The sequence below is a fragment of the Falco biarmicus genome, chromosome 2 (assembly GCF_023638135.1).
Source record: "Falco biarmicus isolate bFalBia1 chromosome 2, bFalBia1.pri, whole genome shotgun sequence".
Lineage (NCBI taxonomy): Eukaryota > Metazoa > Chordata > Aves > Falconiformes > Falconidae > Falco > Falco biarmicus.
The window spans coordinates 80033556-80055141 of NC_079289.1; the positions used below are offsets into that span (position 1 = coordinate 80033556).

A 21586-nucleotide genomic window follows, 5' to 3' on the forward strand; every position below is an offset into this window, starting at 1 on the left:
AAAACAAGCTACAGCTCAACAATGTCTTACACATTAGCATAACTAAAACTTGAGTGCAAAATTTTTAAGTATCCAGATACTCCAGAGAGGACAGCTATATAAAGAGACCTAGAGAATTATTCATGGTTCACAGGTTAATTCTGTAATGGATTGTACAGATTTCTACACCTGGTTTTACAAAGTACATTATATCCCATATAGACACAATGCCATCTGGTAGACGAATGCTTATCTTCTGCCCCACGATGAAGCAACAAGTGATCCCATAAGGCTCTTACTGGTAACTTTTGAAAAAAGATGTACTTCTTGGCTAAGCGCAACATGAAAGAGTTCTTGCTGAAGAAAGCAATTTTTCCTTATAGACCTCTCAATTTTTACAGAAACACTAGGATCATATTGCAATAAAAGGATCTTCCAGTAACACAAAGTTGACTGACACATTTTACTTTTACTTTCCAATGTATAAAATCTATTTTTGCGTTTCCTCTTACAGAAATATGCCACAAGCAAGAAGCAATGGATTGAAAGCTAGGCACAATTCCTACCATATGAACTGAAGGTAAAGGGTTAAAACAAGGATGGCGAAATCTCAGCTAAAATGTTTTATATACAGCAAGGATTTTGCTACATTCCCTCTCCCATAGCCAGAACACTAAGCTAGTTATATTAACTAACAGACCTTTAAAACAAAAACAAAAGAAAAAAACCCAACACATCAACTTTAATCAGTGCACTTCCACCTGAAGAACAAAGCCTGAACATGGTAGGCAAAAAGGAAATTCCGTCTCGAGGAAAACACCATCTCCAATTTTCATATATCATGCATTAGAGATTCCTAGGACTGAACCGCTAATACTTGTATGCAGCTAGAAGCTTAGACATATTGTAAATGCATTATCTGCTGCAAGCAGGATATTGTCATGTCAGGCTACTTGAAAACCTGAATCTGAATAGATGTTTAAACCAGCCTTTTTCCATAATCCATTTTGCACTTAAAAGCAGTCCACAGTTGGATCAGTTCTTTTCAGCAAGGCAAAAGTTACAAGCTAGCAAATGTCATAGTGATGATTCTTCAGTCTTCATCTTTTTTGTTTGTCCATTCGAGCCGCGTTGCAGATCCTGCCTTTTCTTTTTCTGCTGCTGTAACCTTTCCTCCTTCCTCTGTAAGTAGGCAGCCATGTTATCAAATGAAGCCTTGTAGAGACTGCTGTAGTGGCTCTCTGCACCAACAAAACCTGCAATTGGGCAAAGCGAGAACACAAGACAAGTGTTAATTCCCTTGGGGGTCCCATCAGTTACTTCCTGTACTATAATTACAGACAGTGGAATTTCAACTAATTTCCTGTGGTCCTATTCACTTTATTAAATATCAGCATTTACACTGTGATTAGTGCTGGTTAGCATCTGTTTAGCCTTCACACAGCCATGCACAGTCTCCATTTTTAGGCTAAAAACATTCACAGACACAAGCACCTGACACTGAAGCAAAGAGAGCACGCAGCTCTCCTTACATGTTGGACACTTGCAGACTTCAAGGCTTCTGTTTTTAAAATGACTGCTGTCACGACTTCTTGTTAGACATCTTATTGGAGTTGTTCCCCAAGACCTGCAAAGGGTATGCCTAATTGTGACTGGTCTCCTAGAGTATTAACCTAAAAGAAGCTCAAAAGAAGTAGACTTCAAACAGCAATGTACTCATTTCTAAGTATTCACTCCAATGGTTTTAACTTTCTGTGAATTCTGCATAATGTTCATCACACCATCTCCAAGACTCCAAGCTTATACAACTACTATCCCAAAAAACCTGATCAGGTTGTTTCTGTAGAACAACACTAGCTGGCTAGGTCCACATTTCTAAAAATTGTTAAGAGTGATACCTGACAAAGCCAGTTACCTCTAGTTCTTTTTATATTCCTACTTTTCCTGCTATCAAAAATTCTTGATCTTAAAGGGCCGATTTGCTAGGGTTTGGTCCTGAAGTTAGTGTGCTACTCCACAGTAGTGTACATACAGCATCCTCTCGTTCCTTCCAGCAATTTTCCCTTGCTGGCACTGAGCAAAGCATACACGTTTACTTTCAAAGATCTTGCACTCACATAGTAAACAATTTATTGGCCTCTGGCCCTGGGAGAAATTGCATGCTGTCAGTTTGAATACCCATGATAGTCTCTGCTTTATTGGTCTGCACTAAATCTTGATCTATCTTTCTCTGGGATCAGTTACAAGCAGAATGTCAAACTGTTCAACGTGTATTTCAAGATTGACCTACATGTCTTAAAACCTACAGAATCATCAATCAGGTTAAACAAGTTTATAAAGGGACAGTAGGAAGAAATTAAGACTGGGTTTAAACAATGTAATGATCACCTTTTTTAAAAGGAGTAACTACCTTTTCAAGCACTAATTATGCACTGGAATAAGTGCTCATCAAGTGAGCCTCTCCTTACTAATTAACAATAATAGACCCTGTCATCTGAGCAGTTCTCCCTTCCCAGCTGCAGATGCAGCTGGCTACCACATATCACAGTAATTTGTTACAGTGGCTAATTAAGCTCAGAACCTCTTCCCTTGCCTACTCTTTTTACTTCTCTATTGTTCATTTTCACTCACACCTCGTACTTCTAATTATCTGCCTGGCCGTAACTATCAAGTCAGCAACATCTACATGCAAACACTCTCCCTTCCAAAGGAGTACCTGACTTCCTCTTTGATTTCAAAGACTGTACCAGCTTAATGACAATTTAATGAACAACTTAATCACAGCTACACTCTAAGCCATCCAATACTAGACACTAAGACGACTTTACATTAGACTGCAGATTCCTGCAACATTTCCATCTTTATGTATGGCCACCAAGAACAGACTAAAAGACCAATGGGGACTGTAACAACTTTTTTAAGGAAGGTTCCCAGTTTCCCAGCAAAGTACAGGAGAGAAATTTCAATTAATCAACTCTCAATACACAATGAGATATCCACTGGCATGTGCTGCAATCTTTCTCTGTCCTGCAGCCACCATAATTTCAGCTTCTAAGTAAAGTTGGGTGGTTTTTACATAAAAAAATCCTACAAGCATTGGGTGCTTCTGAACTAGTAAACCATGTACTACTTTTCTTTCAGAGACTAGAGGTGGGGCAGGAATCAAGAACAAAATGAACCAGCCCTGACAGCAAACAATTTCATCTGTGATACCATCCAGGGTCACACCCTCCAGCCACAGCAAACTCCACACAATCTACCTTGCCACGGTGGACCTGAATGGCCCATCTTTACAGCAAAGCTGCTCCTCCCATGGCTATTCCATTCTTACTGTCTCCACTATACTTCTGATAAGAGTATCACTGCCAGTTAAAGAGACTAAACAAACAAACAACAGTATTCAATATCACAGCAGTAAGACAGACTCTGGCAGCTCAATCATAGGGTGTTTAGATACATCCCTGTGATAAGGTGTCTAGTAAAACAGTTAGAATGGTATAATTCAGATCTAAATGCCTACATCATTTTGTGGTAACAGTATCCTGAACACACTTAATGTACTACACTAACTGCCATACCAGATGGAGTGACGAAACTGAGAAAACTGAAAGATGAAGTAACTTCAACAGCCAGCTGAACAGACCTGAACTCTAATTCTGCTCCTAGATTCATGCTTTAGTTATAAAAACTGCATTTCCTGGGCCTTTAGACCAAATTTCTCTACCTTCAAACACTGTCCAGTTGTCTTGAAGATATTTTGACATCTTCTGTAGTCCTTTGTCATCAGTTACAGCCTGGGAAGAGAAGGAATATTGTTTATTATTTCCAAAATATCATCTAATCTCATGCTTCATGGCACACAAAATTGCAACAGCTCTCAAATGAGTACAGTGAAAGGAGAGTAAGCGTAAGCCCCCCACAACCTCTTTTAGGCTCCTTTTTTCCAGGACTGCTATAGAACCCTGGCCTGAGATCACGTGTTCTGCTGGGGAAGCTTTGCAACTTGAAGGAAAAGAAAACAGATTCCCACTTACTAATCTGCGAGGAAAACGAATATCACAAGAAACACATAAGGGCCACAGAACATACTTGGAAATTTCATTTAAAAACACTTCACAGCTGTACCATAGTTAGCTGGGGACGTAAAAGGATAACAAGTGAGTTTCCAGTTGTTTAACAGGCTATTATAGAGAACTCGATAGCACATTACTCAAATTTGACTCCTGTTGTTCGTGGGGAAAAAAAAAAATCCCCTTAATGCTCCCAGAATGCCTCGTCCCCCAAAGGATCCTTCAGAGGCAGGCACAGCGAAGGCTGTGTGGAAAGCCTATCTGAGCAAACCAGAAAGGGATTTTGTTGTTTTGTGGGTTTTTTTTAAATAATCAAGTGTAGCACAGACAATGGTTTGAAGTACTGAGTGCAACAGCTGACAACCACTCTGCTTGATCCTGCTATGGCAGATGTCAGCTTTACGAGAGAAGAGACTGGTATTCATCATAAGCTCTCAGTAGCTTTGTGTTATACACAGGTGAGAAGCAGAATGAGATGTGTACCCATGCCTTCTATGCCATCTCAAGACACAAACAGAGAAATGTGCCATTTAGCTTTCATGGAACATAGTTTACTCATTTTTGCTATGGCCTCAAAGCAACACAAAACATTCAGGATGCTAGTGTAACAAAAGTATCTACCTTCCACTGATCATCACATGGTCTGTACAACTGAAGAGGAGCTTCATTGTCTTCCTGCAAAATCCAGAGATCTCCCGTTTCCTCAAATGCAATGTCCCAACCTTTATGTTTCAAAGAGATTTGCTGTCTGTAAACTAGCTGTTGGGCAATGGCATCAAGCTGAAAGATGTAGACTGTGGGAATACTTTTGAGAGGAAAAACTTAATTACCATTATTACCGAATCCACCTACAGCCATCACTTGCACAGCAAACTACAAACACCCACGCTAATTCCAAACAGAGCCAAAGCAAAGTCATTAGGAATTGCAAAAAATACTCTAGCGTTTCTAGTGCAGTTTGCTTACATGATCTGAGACAGAAGCTGTAAATACGTAACACATCAAACAGCTTTTCAAGTGTTATATGAAAGAAAAAGCAGTCAACGCTGCCCTTTCTTTAAAAGAAAAGGTAGCAAATGGAATTTCATAAGAATTACTAAAGATTTATATAAGGAGTGGTGCATCATAGCACACTGGCCTACAAGGCTTCACTTGATGGAATACGTAGCCAAGCACCAGTCAAAATAAAACAGGAAGGGAATTACATACCAGGGAGGGGAGGAGGGAATAAGAGGGACAGGAAATCTTGACACGGCTGAAGAACGGGACTCTGGCACTGCACTCATCTCCACCTCTCCCATCAGGACTCACTCCTCTAACAGCCACAGCCTCTACGTGCAGAGCTTCCTAACCTCCCTCAGACAGGTCCCCAGTGTGCCAGGCAGGACACCATGGCTCCCTCCCGAGTGGCCTACCAGGTCCACGTGACAGCACTGTTCAGAAATGCTAGGCTGTGGAGTTAGAAATAAAAGCCTGACGCAGAGCGCAGCATGGCCCCTGGGCTAAGTGACACAGGCACAGCCCTCAGCTGACATGGCTTCTCCCTCCAGGGCCACTCTGGATGCCCATGCAGAATGCATGACGGGGATCCTTGCTCTGGCCAAGAGCAAGTCCACTGAGGGGACAGATTACAGATTTCACTGTACAGGTAGCTCTGGCAATCTCTCCTTTTCCTGTTGGCAAGCTTTTGTCGGGAAGAACAGCTTCCTTAGCAGGCTTAAGGTGCTGTGGAAAGAGAGGGGAAGAGTGCTTGTCCATCCCCGTAAGACACTTCCTTGCCAGCTGGATTTGTAAAGCTTCAGTGCTTAGGCCCTTCAGCTCCTGAGCACTCTCTCCTTACACAAACACACCTATCTGAACCTCCAAAATCAACGTAGCCTCTCCACAGTTTTAAACTGAAGCAACGCCGGGGTTTTAAACAGAATGGCCAAACCCATCTACAGGAGCAGAATATGGTAACAGAAGTTTGGCCGTTCCATCACCACAGCACCCTGAACAAAACTGGACCTAAAACACATGGGCGTCACGCACAGCAATTTTGGGAGACATCCTGAGCACCAAGGAGGGCTCTCACACATCCTCGTCGTGTGTTTCCTCCTGTGATGGAAAGGCATCCTAAAGTCTGCAAAATTTAACTAAGCCAGGTAACCCTTGCACGCAGACCAAGCACAATAAGGACTCAGAGGCTCCCTGTGAGGCTGCAGGCATGCCTGGGACACTTGGAGATCCACAGTACCAAGTACTGCAGGCTAGGGGAAAGTTAGGACAGCCAGCAGGGAAAGCCGCTCTTGCCTTTGCAGGAGCCATGATGATTTTAGCCTTTTTTCCCCATTTACTCTTACCAGTCACATAGAATGGCAACATAACCACCTTGACAGCAGTAGGTTATTCTTGACACAGGGTATTTCTATTAAAAAAAGAAAAAGAAACATCCTTGTAAGTCAAGACCATTTATGGGCAGAAAATTCACATTCCATTTCACATCTCAGCCTTTAAAATACAGAAGATGTCTTAATTTACAGCAAGTTAAGCAACATAATTACCTTTAAACTGCGCCACTGTTTGCTGTTTTATGAAGTTTTCCGCACTTCTCCCTTCACAGCCATCCAGAGATCAAATGCAAAGGTTTTAGTGAACTACTCTTAATAGACAAACTAACAGATGAAGGAAAAGTACACCACCTTCAAACATTCTCTCCTGCGACGCTAATGGCAAAAACATCGACATTAAGCCCGCTCAGCCAGGATATCACACTAGCAGCTCAGAGATTATAAACACAAGCCATTAGCTGCTGTTGCTGTTATGTTTGTTAAAAAAAAAGAAGATAGTGAGGCACAGCTAATATCCTTGCTGTGATGCCTCTGTTTTCAACCTGCGTCTGGGTGAAGCCATACTGCTTAACAGAAAACATGCCTTGAAGAACAAGGCAAGACGGCCAGAGGCCATTTTCCTCATTAAGAAAAAAACCAAACAAAATCCTCGAACAAACTAAAAAAAAAATTATAATCTCACACCCAACAGCAACAAAAAAACCCTACACAACATTCCCAGTTTAGAAGACACATAGTTTTACCTGGGAGAGAATCAGAGAAATACCTTTGCTACACAAAACATACTACTTGAAATATATAAAAACTGATTTGAGGCTCCCTGAGTGGGAAGCGAGAGCTTGGGAGGAGCAGAGAAACTGCAATAAGATGCCCTAGGGTGCTTTTCCAAAAGTATCTGTTATGTAATGTGAAAGATGGAACTGCAAAGGCAAAAGGCTGGTTCTCAAGTATATTTTCTAAGTAGTTATAACACCAGCATTTCTGATTAATAAAAGCCTTCCTACTAGAGTTATCTCCTTTATGCCAGGGAAAATACATCTTCTTGACACCCTGCTGGCAGAATTCAGGTGCATCCTCAAGTCCTCTTTCCTTTTATCTACTTTCCAGCCTTCACCTCCTTCCCTGACATGACACTGGTCACTAGACAAACCATCTGGATCACCAGGTTCAGCTGAATTTGGGAGTAACCATGGGATTTTACCCTCTGAGCTACCAGCTGATGTATAGGCATTGTCAGGGTGCTTGTTTCTGAATTTTGCAATCAACATAGAAAAGCAAAACAAGCTGTACAGCTTCCAAACATTCAAGTCAGCAAGTTTAATACCAGAATTAACTATTTTGTCAGTGGTACATGATGCAACTACTTAAAGATAAACCAACAGTGGGAAAGATATTTAATAGTATAAATATATCTGAAAGCCAGGGTTACATAGTGCATCTCAAGCACATGAGAAAAAAAATTAAATCCGTTGTGTGATACAATCTCACGGAAGGAAGCAAGAACAACAGCATGCGCACACCTTTCACTCACGTATTCAGATGCCTGTATGCCAATATGAACAGAAGAGGAGCACTTTACAAAAAACATTATCAAAACGATGATGTGTTTCAGAGCTGTTGGGAACAGATGGGACTAATCTCTTGCTACTGTGCAGAAATACTAAGTTGTTAGTCCATATTTAGCATTGGGACCCAGGATCCCTGTTTCACACTGACATAAAAAATGCTTGCAGTTCCAAATACTGGGCAGGATGAGTGGGCTGAATCAGAAAGGTCCTCTGCAGCCAATACATCTAAATGTAGTTATTGCAGTATGGAGCCATTTATACCACAGCTTTAGAGTAGAACTGACAGCTCCTGTTGCAAACCACCAGTGGGTTCTTTAGACATTTAAAGGAACAAGCCAAGATATATAGAAATATATATATAGAAACCCCAAACCTGTGATATTTACTTCTAATAACAAAGCACTGCTTTTATGCCTGTCTCATGACAAACATGCAGGGCAAGTGCAGCGATGGGAAGTGCCCACCTACACAGGAGTGCTTTGTCAGAGAGACAAAGGGTTCTGTGAACTTGAAGTATGCAGCAGCTCTCCCCCACCCTCACTGTGGGAGGGAGGAGAAGGCTATTTTGATTTGAACCAAGTGTTATCCACAGCTGGACAGACCAAGAAAATGTATCTTCTTTGCAAGCTCTTTCCTTTACATGTGTAGGTAAATTAACAATCAGCAAATGATTACAAGACCTGGAGTAGTATCTTGTTCAAGGACAAGCCTATAAAATCAGTTAATTTAAAGACAAGCTACAGGAGCAGTCTGTGATAAACAGATGTTCAGTTGATACTCTCTGAACTTATTCAGCATTTATATGACACTGTTATCAGCCTGCCAACACCTTAAAATTAACTTTTGATGTCATCTGTGAGAAGAGGTGACCCTATGAAAAATTAATGTACTGGAGCAGTGGGGTACAGTTGTGCAATTCTTCTTCTGGACTTTAAACAAGCTTCTGCTGTCAAGAGGATCAGATGAGGCGGAAGCTTTGAAGCAGGAAAAATATTTATATAGCACTATGAAATTAGAGAATTACTCCCATTCTAGTGAAAAAATGAACTGAGGATCTGCAACCCATCAGCTGAAACCAATGCTATACTGCTCAAAAACATTGTTACATTCCCAAAACACATATTCATTATCTGCCAAGCAAAATAAGCCCATGTTTATGTGCTCACATGACCCATCATTACAGATAATTCCATTATCGTTATCCATTTTTCCATGCTTCAAGCTGTGTTTCAAGCTTCAGTGCATTCACAGTGGTTATCAATGATAAAAATGTAATGCAGAAGACAAGAAAACACACTTATCGATATCTGATCTTTGGTTGCTGGAGTCATCTGCAGACAGCTGCTAGTTACAACCGACGAAGTGCTGACTCAAGACATTGTTCCCTTAAATTCAGACTGTAAATGTTACAGTAGGTTTTGAAGGTGATCTTTGATACACCTGGATACATAGCATGACTAAATACTACCACCAAACAACACCTCTGGCATTTCTAGCACTATGATGCCAGCAAAACACAAATCTCCTCCTTTGGTCCTGCTGGCCATTGAGACTGTAACTGTTCTGAAAGAAGCACGTACTGACAGCTGTGTAGCATACAGCACAAAAGTGGCAATGCACTGTATTAAGGTTTAAATCTGTCATTTATCTGTCTGTAATCACTGAGACACTGCCTGATCACCATTCCAAGTGTGTACAAACTCCAGAAGTCAACTGAGTCTTTGGCATCCCTCAAGCATTGTGCAAATTTAGTGTCACCGGAGACAGATTTTTAAAACCCCTGTAAGAGTGGGCAGTGAGCAGAATTTCACAGATTCAAGGAACAGGCCAGCCTGAGGCTTCCAAGACCACCATTAGGAGACACATACGGCAGTGGACAGAAGAACTGCAAAACACTGCAGGAATAGTTTATTAACTGTTGTGTTACATTTATTAACCCACAGTTTGTGGATTTTCCCTGTCATTGCTTGCTTACACCGAGGTAAAGAAGCTAAACTGACACTCCTCAGTGAATGGGCACCCCAACTTTCTGCTGAGAGACTCCATCAGCACAGAGTATCCTATGGAAGGGACTTTATCAGGTGTGTGAGGAGGCAAGGCAAGTATTACTGAACTATGTCCAAAAGCCTTCAAATACATTCTAAGAGAGTTGGAGATTATTTTTAAAATCAATTCCTGCTTGCAGCCACAAGGTTTTTTTCCTCTAACATTTGTTAGTTTATCCAATGCTATGTTCAAAGTTTATTATAGCTTCATTTTTTTAAAAAATAATAATAGTTTGTAAGCAATGAGGTTAGAATACAGTGTGAGACCAAGCCCCGTTAATTTATAGGCAAGCTATCTTTCTAAATGCTAAGCCAGTCTAAGCAAAAAGTAGCATTTTTAAAATTAATAATAGGATTCCTCACTTCACAGCTAGTTGCTTACTAGTCCTCAATGATCCAGTAAAGCTAGAAGGCAAACTATTTTAAAATAAAACCATTCTTCCCTCCAAAGGAAATGCCTTACAACATTGCTGTGGATGTGGATTTGATGGTTGTCAAACCACACTGTTTCAACATTAGCTACTTTTGAACACAAAGAGAAAACACCTCAGCTATGAAACTCCCCAAGCCACTTATTTCCAGAAGACTATATGCAGTAATTTTACAGGTTTGCCTCAGTCTTAATTCTCCTTTCTTTACTCAAATCCTGCTGCACCCAGACTCTAAGAGGATGCCCGCTAGATGGGCTTGTTGCCTAACTTGCTACACCCCTTTTTTGCTTGTGAAAAAAAGAAACAGCAGTTAACAACTTCAAAGATTTCAAGTACTAGACTCAGTCTGAAATGAGCCAGGGACCTTGTGAATGTGTACCAGAGGTCTCTGGCTCAGGTGTACTTTCAAGTATACTTTCGAGTTCAGGTGCAGGTTAATGTATGGATACTACTCTGAATTCCAAACCCAAGATTTCCAGTATCTAAGCTTTGAATGCTATGATCCAAGTGGCTGCCATCCTGGGCTTACCTACAATGTTGCAAGTTATTACTCAACACAAAGAACAACTTACTGATGTCTTTCACACAGAAAAAAACTCAAGTTGTTGGGTCTGTACCTAGCAGCTTGGTCCTTCCATCAGTTATGCTCCCAGTTCAGTAACTGGGAATCCCACTAACAAAACAGGCCAGACGTATATGGACGTCAAAGAATCTCTGACGGATGCCCGTGAATGGCTCCCGACTGCTGGGAGAGGCCAAGCACAACACACTGACTAACCAAAACCACAACAAAACACAAGGGAAGGGGACTTTCCAATTTAATTTCAGTCTGGATACAAATTCTGCAGTGGATTTGCCTCAAGAGCCATGCACAGCTGCTGGCTTCCCAGTCACCTAACAACTGGGAGGCAGCTGTGGACTTCAGAGAAAGCAGTTTAAAGATTCACATGAAAAACACACCCAGCAGGATGGGTGGTTAAATGAACAACTCTTAAATGACTCAACAGATTAGCAGCCAGCTTAATATGACATACAAAGTAGGGACAAGAACAAGTGCTGTAACACTGCTATAAGGTCATATGTCAATTCATGTGACAAGAAAGAACAAAACCAGAGATCAAGTACAACCAGAACCACTGCTCACATCAGATTAGCATCCCGTTATCACAGCAGCACCCCAAACACACACATACGACAGCACTCATGTACAGGCTGCAAGCTAGGGAGAGCTGCTGAGGTATTCAGTTTTCATGTAGGACTTGGACATTTTAATTCTGGATACCGCCCAGCTTCAGACAACCCAAGCCCAGTGTTTTGACTCTGTGGGGTAGTACTATTGCAGGTGACTGCCTACAAATGTTACAACACTGCTCTTTGCTCAGATAAATTGCAACTGTAACACTTGAAATTCTAGGTATTTTATAAAAACAGGCGATTTTTTAGTTTTTTTCCAGTGTTACAAGGTATTTTCTGGCACCAAGACTCTCTGGCACCTGTGGTTTTGGTAACATTTTCACGTGAAGGCTTTCTCCAGTGTGCAGAACTTACATTTGGGAAGAATTACAAACAGGTTCTTTTGGTTACTGCTTGGCACATTTATAAATGCACACAAGAACCTTCTACCTTTCCTGAAATCCCAGGCTATTGTAACAGCAACTCACAGGCCTCACATAACTTCTGAACCCACCGACAGAAGGGAAGCACTCCCAACAAAATGCAAACACCACGTTTGGGAGTCACAAGGATCAGGAAGATAGCAAAAGCATTGACACACACACAGGAGTACCTGGTCGGGTTTGGTTGTCTCAGGCCCACAGATGCTACTTAGATGACAGCAGTACACTTCTTCTCCACTTTTGTACTCCCAAAGCCTCAAAGTCAAGTCCTGGACAGAGGGAAGCAGACACAAGCCTATTACTAACAGCACCTCAGGCAAAGAGAAGCCATTTGTGGCCTTCAGCTAAATCCTATTTCCCTGGAGAGCTTCCCACAGAAGCTGCTAAACAGTCATTTAGTTAAGACCTCAAACTGCAGATAAAACATTTTAATTAACACAATTTTTCCTCTCCATTCTAAATTATTCAATCACACTAACTTTAGTTCTCCTTCTGAAGTGGAAATTGGGTAGCTGGAGGAGGACATTTCAAGCCTAATTTCAAATAGCACAGTAATACATGTGCTCAGCATTTTAATGGCTATTCTTTCAAGTTGCCCTTCTCCACTCCTACTCTTGTTATCACCCAAATTCTTGCTTGCTTTAGTAACCTCCAAGAAAGAAGCTAAACACTTCTCTGGAAAAGCAGAGTAATCCAAGAGCTAAGAATGAAGTACAGCCACATGCAGCACTAACACTAGAGTTGCTAAGTATTAAAGGAACAAGAGACAAGAGCCTTAGGGAAGGCAAGAGCAGCAGCTGAAACCAAACACTAAGGATTACTATGATCTTCACATCTTCACAGAAAACAATTGTTTCCTATGTAGTTTTGGTAGTCTGGGAAACAAAGAATATTGTTTCCCTTATTATAGACCAACTCCATCTACTCCCTTTGTACATGTCTGGCATGACAGCAGGATGCCATCAATTTCAGAAAAGGGCTGGGGGGAGGGAATGGACGGAACACTCACTTCTTCAGTCCTCATCCAAGCATTGCGAGGCACTGCACTGCAATCTCTACATAACATGCACTGGACATACTATGAGGACATACAGACAAGGACATAATCCAGAACAAGTCGCCCAGGGGAAAGCAAGTGGGAGGGTGTAGAAGGAACAATTTTCTCACATTAAAAGCTCTAAAAATATCTGTGATTCTAAGGCCATTCATTCTCAAAACACTCATTATCATGGCAGGCTAGCATAATACTCATTTGCTTCAAAGTTGTTTAACAGTCCAACGATTAAAGTTTGTCTGTGCTCCAAAGCAAGAATTAATGATGAAGAAATACTGAGGACTTTGTGATTTCTCCATCCCAAAGATCTTAATAAGCAGCTAGCCATGCTATAAACAGAGTAAATGGCTCTTAAGATTATCTAGGAACAGAATGGGTGAATACTGAAGAGAAAACTGAGAAAGGGGGGGGGGGAGGGAGAGAGAGGGCATGCTGTAAACCATGAGAGATGATGCTAAGTATTCCAAGGAACCTGAGGGAAACACAAGCAAACAATGGCTTTAAAATCTGTATTTTTGAGAAATACTTTTCTGAAGAAATTGCAATACGTACCCCAGAAGCTGATAACAGTAGGTCAGGACAGTTGGGTATTACAAGTATTTTGTTCACAAACCTAAAGGGAAAGTAGTGAGAAGTTGAACTCTCTTGCATGACACTGGTCTTTAAACACACACAGTAAGAGAAAACACCAATTTTAAAGGTAACTCTAAAATAAACAGATTCTCGACATCAAGCTAATTGGGAGGGAGAAAAAAAATATGTCTACAGTACTTCATATATGCTACACAAACTACCTTCTACTTAATGGGAAAAAAATATTTCCCCATCTGCACTCAAGGAATTCTATCGACTTTCTCCCGACTGCGAGCTTTGCCATTTAGACCAAGAAAATACCAATGGAGATAGATTTACTTGGGTAGCACATTGCCCTTTCTCAACTCATGACACACATTTAAAACATAAATCAACAGATGCTTTTGAAACACAGCAACAACAATGAATCAGCTTTCAGAGTACCACATCTCTCCCATCACAGCTGGAGACCATTCAAAAGCAATCTTTACAGATTTTTAAAACAAGAATGTGACAATTTACCACCAGTGTCTACATTCAGCCAGAAACCTTATTTTTCAGAAATATGTAATACTGCTGTGTCTACCGTGACTTGCCTTTGCTGAGTAACAGGGACCTGAACTTCTGGAATTCGTTAATTAACTTAATGCTCAGCAACTTAAAACACAGTGACCTGAGCAGAACATTACCTGAGTGGGACAGTCTTGCTTTAAAATGGGCATAATATTAAGGCCATTAAAAAAATAAAGAGGAAAAATAAATAGAAAGAAGAGATTTGGCCACTGTAATACAAACTTCCATGACAAAGCAGTAATGGCAGATCCAGCAAGAGTCACCACGCACCTCACTGAAAGAAGATCCAGGAGTGTGAAACAAGACAACAGTTACAGCTGCTTTATGTAAACCTTTGCTCATTCATTCCTAATTTAAATATTGCATTTTTAAATATATTTCAATTAATTTACACTAAGTGCCTTTCCACTCTGCAGCCACTAATGAACTCTTTGTGCAGACAAAACAGCCCCCGTTTAGAAGAGTCTTTCTGACGATCAAATTCTATTCATTAGAAAGTACAACTGTGTACACAGTAGGTGGAAACATCAGACACGGCTCTGTAAATATGCTATAGAAACTGGCCTGATCAAAGACTACTTAGATCTTTAACTTCAGTAGTCTCTTGCTTTTATACTATGCCAATTCTCCACAGATTAGACTACCAAATGATGTTTATTAAAATCAGACTGACACTCCAAATTAATCCATGTCCTAAACGCTCCATTGAAACACCTTGGTGGGCAACTGTAGATAGGTTTGCTACCCATATCTCAAGTTCCCCAGTCAGAGAGTCTTTAACTCCTGTTTCTGATACAGTGAGTTGACTGCACCGCGTTGCATCATCTTATGGAAGAACATGCCTGGAAGAGTGTCATTAACCCCAAGTAACTCAGAGACAGACAGACAAGCAGAATTACGTGCATTCTCCACCCTACGCAGGGTCACATCTTCGCTGCTATCTTGTCACTGGGGACTTCAAAATGTAGCAGCAGCCACACAAAAAAAAAACCCCAAACTTGCACAACCCCCCTACCCTACTCAAAAACCCTAACAACCAGCAACAACAAAAAAAACCTCCAAAAGTCCACAAAACCATGTGGAGATAGAAGGCAAAGTGAACAGACTTTGAAAATACCACAACTGATAGACATTTCCCTCTACATTTTGCTGCTTAAAAAGTCTTTTAAAAGTCTATTTGCCATCTGAATCTTCTTCGCAGTAAAATGACTGCTGAGAAGTAAAGGGAAAATACAGTCCCCTCCTGCAGGCTGAAAAGGAAGTCCAGATCAACTGGCTAGAAAAAAACCTTACTCCTATAGCAAAACAAGTACCTGTCTCCTAGCAAGTCAGAGCACATCTGAACCACATCCACACAGCTAGCAGGCTGATTTGCTGCCCTCTACTCTTCAGATCCCTGGGAATAGAAGGACCTTCACTTCAGGATGGAAGAGAAAGGAAAGGAAGGGAAAGGAAGGAACATCCTTCCTGTTTTTATGCAGAGCGAACCCTGAATTTTACTAGGCTTAGTAACACAGCAGCAGCACATTATCTTTCTACAGGGATATCCCCTACAATCCACCTTCTGCAGACCCTTCTACCTACCTAACTGTTCTTCCCCACAGCAATAGAACCAATCTCAAGAAAAACACCAAGTCCCTTTTCTCAGCTACCAGAAAGGCCAGGTAACTACATTAAGAAGCGTGATTCCTTGAATCTATTTTATGCAGCCATTCTGCAGCCTCTAGTTCACTGCAGTCTAATGTCCAGGCAGAAAGAGTGTATCTTACTGATACAGCCAGGTTTCTTTTGTATTACCACAGAACCTCCAAGTCTGAGCTCTGCCTTGAGACGGCATTAGATTAACATCTGTCCATGCTAATCACTAAGACCTCCCTTCCTAAGACTAAGGGGGGCTCCATCTTGAACTAACAGTCTCCAGACTCTGCAGTCTCTTGTGGCCAGGAGGTCCAGGGAGGCAATTCTGCCCCTCTGCTCTGGTGAGACCCCACCTGCAGTACTATGTCCAGCTTCGAGGTCCTCAGTACAGGAAAGGCATGGACTTGTTGGAGCAGGTCCAGAGTTGGGCCACAAAAATGATCAGAGGGCTGGAGCACCTCTGCTATAAGGACAGGCTGAGACAGCTGAGGTCATTCAGCCTGGAGAAGACTCTGGGGAGACCTTACTGCAGCCCTTCAATACTTAAAGGGGGCTTATTAGAAAGATGGGGACAGACTTTTAAATAGGGTCTGTTGCAATAGGACAAGGGGTAATGGTTTTAAACTAAAAGAGGGTAGATTCAGACTAGAAAGAAGAAAGAATTTTTTTTTATAGTGAGGGTGGTGAAACAGTGGAGCAGGTTGCCCAGAGAGGTGGTAGATGCCCCATCCCTGGCAACATTCAAGGTCAAGTTGGACAGGGCTCTGAGCAACCTAAACTAGTTTAAGATGTCCCTGCTCATTGCAAGAGGGTTGGACTATATGACTTTTAAAAGTCATTTCCAACTCAACACATTCTATGATTCTAATACAGACTTAGCCGTTAATCTACTATGACTAGAAGAGACAATCATTTCATCCACTGAGACACAGGGAAGAGCTGCACACAATAACTTTTGCACACAACGAACTTACTCTGTGTGTCCCAAACAGTAAGATACAATATTATAAGGAGCCTTTGCCAAGCTGACTCTGATCTTCTCATCTCTGTCTGCAGTTAGGATATACCGGTCATCAGGACTCAGTGCCTGTTGGTAAAGGGAGAGTTTAAGTGCCCGGCGGTTCAATGCTTGTTTTAATACAATTCTTTCTAACCAGGAGAAAAAAAGATAAGCAGTAAACTGTCTGCTGCTCCTGATTCTCAATGACAGGCGCAGCTATTAAGCCATGCTTTTCCACCAAAAACAGAAGCATACATCTTTATGACAGTAACTTTGGCTAAGACAAGTGACACTGACTACCAGGTCCAGTGAAATCCACTGAGCTCCAACACTACAGGCAAACGTCCCACTGAGTGTTAAAAAGAGAAACTTATCACATTGAAGAACCCAACCGACATGACAGACTAGGTGAATTCTCATATACATTCTATCACTAAGTCTTCTGTGACTGTAACATGAAGCCTTCTTAAACACACACACTTTCCCAATAGGTAACCCTTTGGTAAGCTTGTTTCCTTACCAAACTCTGCAGGAAGAAATCCCGACCACGTATTGCATTTATATAAAAAACAGAAATCCCAAACCTAGGACAAGAGCAACAATGAAAGACCCAAACACAAGCAGGAACGCAGGTTTGTACACTAACTACAAGGAGGCATGTACTTACAACATCCAACAGCAGAGACAAGTGACCTAGCTCAAGTTTTCCATCTGCTTGGGGTTCAGTTATTGAGTAAGAATAGACATCACCAGACTTGTCTGCAACCAGAATCTTATCTTCTGCAGCTGTAATAACCAGGGAAGTGCATCTCCTGTTCACAGACCTGAAAGAAAAACAGCACAATTTGAACAGCTCTGGATGGCAGCTTCAGCAAATCTGGATTCAGACCCGGTTAAACAGGCCAACAGACTGGACAAAAAGCTCTCAGACGCAGTATTCTTGAAATGGCAGTAATGAGAATAATGTTAAGGGAAGGTACGGGTCTGAAATAGCACTTTTGAGACCTATTAAAAGACTAAACTATGTAATAGCAAACACCTGGGGGGGGTGACAGAAAAAAAAGAGACCATTAAAGCTGCATGCCTGCATTTTGCTTAGGTGCTTTCTCAACTGAGCATTTTACCTAGGCAGCCTGCCAGTACTCTATAAAGAAAGCGAGCAGACTTTTTTGAACTCTCCATAATAAAAATACAAGTTAAACATGCAGAAAAGAGAAGACAAGGTAGGAGTTCTCCTAGTAAAAGCCCTTTGCAACAACACATCTGAAAACTGTGTGGAAACTACTCCTCCATTTACCACTTCTTACTGTAAAAGGAAGCCCTTACTTGTGAACCTCAAGGACTCTTCCTCCTCACAGCCAGAGTCAGAGCACCACAGTCTTAGGGTACCTTGTCCAGGCAAAGCCCTGAACTTGAATTCCGACTGTCCCTCATCATCTGCCAGTATCTTATAGTTCCAGTTGCTATTGCAGCAGGTAACAGTTTTCTTGCGCCTTTTCAGATAAATGTAAGGACCATATATGTGAGAAAACAAGTTTTAGGAAAGGTTTAACCACTTATTCTGGAAAATGCTTCTGCAACTTAACAGCTATTGTTACTGCTGCTATTCTTTTCTTTCCAAACCCCTCTATGTCCTGTGTGTTAACAAACGACTAGGGTCACCGGGGATCATAAGGAATGGACATTTCTATTCACCCGCTCTCAAATTTGGTGATCATCTGGAGGCAAAAGAACAATACACTGTATTTAGGGTAGGAATCAGAAAATCTAATATTTTTTAGTGGCTGTTTAAAGGAACACCGTAACAATGGAAAAATGTATAGAACAGAATGCCTACTAACACACTGCAGGCTCAGGCAGCAGAGTTTCAAAATAGGTTACCTTGCCAAGAAGAAAAAGTCTTGGTCCAAGTTCATTGTACTGCCTTTGATCTTACAACACAAAAAGTCAAAAGTTCCCCTTGTCTGAAATGAGCTGACTACAAGAGACAGCACCACATGAAAACTTATATATAGCTTGCCACAGAACACCAGCGCAAGTTACATAGCTCAACTCTAGCATTCTTTTTTTCATGCAGAGGCCCTTTTGCCTGCATTCCCGGTTTCCTAATAGCAGGTAGTGACATTCCCAAAAAATCCAGCTGTGGTCCTAGCTGATCTTTTAGCAGAAAAATGAAATATCAAACAATTACCCCATGGCATATTATGGGCAAGACATACAGGGATGACAGAATGCAGAATGAACAGAATTCACCATTTCTGGTTTTGTTGGTGATTACTTACTTACGATAACATTGGTTAAAGGTCCATCATGTACCCTACACACACAGCCAGGCAGACAGAGACTCTATTTTGTTTTGCAACCAGGGCCTCAGCATTTGTCAGAGACCACCAGAAGCAGAGGTGTCATATGCTGAGGTACTTTCTCAGGAAGTCCTTCATGGTACTCTTTTTTTTTTTTTTTTCCTCCTCTTTCTCCACAAACAGTAGTCACAAGCAGCAGCAGAAAACCTGTAACTGGAGGACCTCTGGTGGACAGCTACAGACTGTTTTCTCAAGAGGACCGTACAGCAGAACGGAAACAGTTGGGACCACCTCTAAAGATCTGCTTTTAAGAGAATTCACAAATTCCTCAAAACATCTTCTCCAAATCAAGAGAAGCAGACATTGCACTCGCTGAACTACTCAGTATTACTCTTGCAAGCCCAACCTTACCATTCACTAGGAGTAGGTAAAGTTTCAGTTCTTAAGGACACAAATACTATCTTCTGGAATAAGAAAACAGATTATCCTTTCCTCAGCCAATGATATAAACAGGAAGCTTAGTGACAACAAATGGCAACATCCCAAGCACTACTATTTTATAGTTCTAAATGAATCAGCCATATCTCCATAACAAAGTGACACACAACATCCTGCTTCCTTACCTGATGCTAACACATTCCCAGGAAGGCTTCGTATGGAACAGAATCAGACGTTTGCTGTCATCTGTCAAGGCAAAATAATCTCCTGATGGGGAGAAGGCAAAAGCCAGGATGTCATCACTTCCTTTACCTGTAAGTTTTCCATCCTGCCTAATAGAGAGAAGGAAAACAACAGTTCACAACCTGAGAGTTCCTGAAATCCTTAAGAAAGATGGCTGTTCTCACACCACCAAGGGGGAGCATGAAGAACAAAGTACAACAATTTGTGTATTTGTGCTTAAAATGCTGAGCCAACTTGAACATTAATGCAAAGAGAAAAGCTAAGAAAAAGGAAACTGATATAAGGTCTAAGCCTGAATTTACCTGCTTAAAAAAAAAAAAAAACTACAAAAAAACCAAAAAACGCTAGGGTTTGTGCTAGCAGATCCTGATATAAATTTAGGACAAAACAGAAAAATTAGCTACAGGTAAAGCAATGTCCAGTGGTAGAATATAAACTAAGAAAAATACTTTTTCAAGTTTTGAAATCTCATGACTTGGAGAACAGACCTGAAGGAGGAGTTATGTAACTGGTTTATATCTTTTTTTCTGTCTTAGATGACCTAATAAACAATGCAGCATTCTCTGTAGATGTCTTGACGAAGAAGAGTCATACAGAATCACTGATTGTACTACTGGTGTTTCTCTAAGAACTTGTACAGTCTCCCCTCTGGGACGAAACAGAAAGAAAAAAATACATACATATATATCCACTAGGGTTAGCAAAACCAAACTCGCCATCACCTGATCAAGAAATCATCCCATGTCTTTCTTTTATTACCGTCATTACCACATAACCTTCAGAGGAGATGCTCCCTCTAGGAAAACAGCAGATTTTCTCACCCTTTATTTCCTAAGGTTGTCTTCTCTACATTGCTGCAATCGTACACGAAGAGACCATCATCACTGTGAATAAAAACCAACAAACTAAAGACACTAGAACGACCATGAGCTTAACTACAAAGAGCTCAACTCCTTTGTAACATGCTATTTCGTGGTCACTTGCAGCACCGCCAATACCTTGAGGCCCCCCCTGCCAAACGGGCTCCCAAAGCGCCACAGGAGCATCGCAAGTTTACACCTGCCAAACCAAATCGTCACCTGCTGGCAACGTAACCGTGACTTCTGCACATTTTACTCGTCAGACCCGCTGTGCTTGTCACTAGCACTTACCCCGCTGTTCACATAGCAGCGGCGCGCACCTGGTGGCGCGCGATCGTGCCAGAACACCGGCAGGACTAGAAAGCTGAGGAACGCCATTTCGGTAACGGCGGGTGCTGAAGGGGCGCCTGAAGGCTGCGCTCGGCCGCCACGGCGCTCCCGACAGGCGGGCACAGGCCGGGGCTGCTGCCGCTCCCGCCGCCCCCCGGCTGCCGGCCAGCAGCGGGGCAGCCTCTGCCGCTCGGATGGCCCCGGCCCCGCTCGCCCCGGCCCCGCTCGCCCCGGCCCCGCCGGCGAGACAGGCCCCACCCTACAGCCGCGCCGCCTAGCACTGACCCGGGCTCCTTGTACCGCGCCGCCAGGAGCCGCCCGCCGCCGCCGGCGACCATGAGCGCCCCGCGGAGCGCCAGGGCCGGCCCAGGCCCGGGCCCGGGGCTGCGCCCCCCGCCGCCGCCGCCCTCCATGCGTCAACGGCGCCACGTGCCGCCGCGGCGGGCGCAGGGCACGGGCGTCACGGCACGAGGCAATGACGTGTGGCCGTGCTGCGCCTGCGCAGCCGGGGGCGGCTCCGCGAGGCAGCGCCTGT

At 42.3% G+C, this 21586-nt stretch overlaps 1 protein-coding gene across 1 annotated transcript; it reads right to left on the reverse strand.

Annotated features, from left to right (window-relative positions):
* Positions 1 to 428: 428 nt before the first annotated feature.
* On the reverse strand, positions 429 to 21508 carry WDR4 (WD repeat domain 4). Its single transcript, XM_056327318.1, has 11 exons — positions 21337 to 21508; positions 20683 to 20745; positions 19804 to 19950; positions 17545 to 17701; positions 16852 to 16964; positions 13646 to 13706; positions 12210 to 12308; positions 6392 to 6456; positions 4671 to 4854; positions 3704 to 3773; positions 429 to 1235 (listed from the first exon to the last, which is right to left on the reverse strand). Exons 1-11 carry the CDS (start codon positions 21462 to 21464, stop codon positions 1057 to 1059), a joined length of 1266 nt encoding a protein of 421 aa, XP_056183293.1. The 5' UTR covers positions 21465 to 21508; the 3' UTR covers positions 429 to 1056.
* Positions 21509 to 21586: the final 78 nt, after the last annotated feature.

Excerpts from the sequence above, each read along its gene's own strand:
- WDR4 (XM_056327318.1), bottom strand. The coding sequence starts at position 21,464 with ATGGAGGGCGGCGGCGGCGGGGGGCGCAGCCCCGGGCCCGGGCCTGGG. Across the intron at positions 19,951-20,682 it reads ACAACCTTAGGAAATAAAGG|GCAGGATGGAAAACTTACAG; the intron begins GTGAGAAAATCT and ends TCTCTCTATTAG. Across the intron at positions 16,965-17,544 it reads TGTCTCTGCTGTTGGATGTT|GCACTGAGTCCTGATGACCG; the intron begins GTAAGTACATGC and ends CTTTACCAACAG.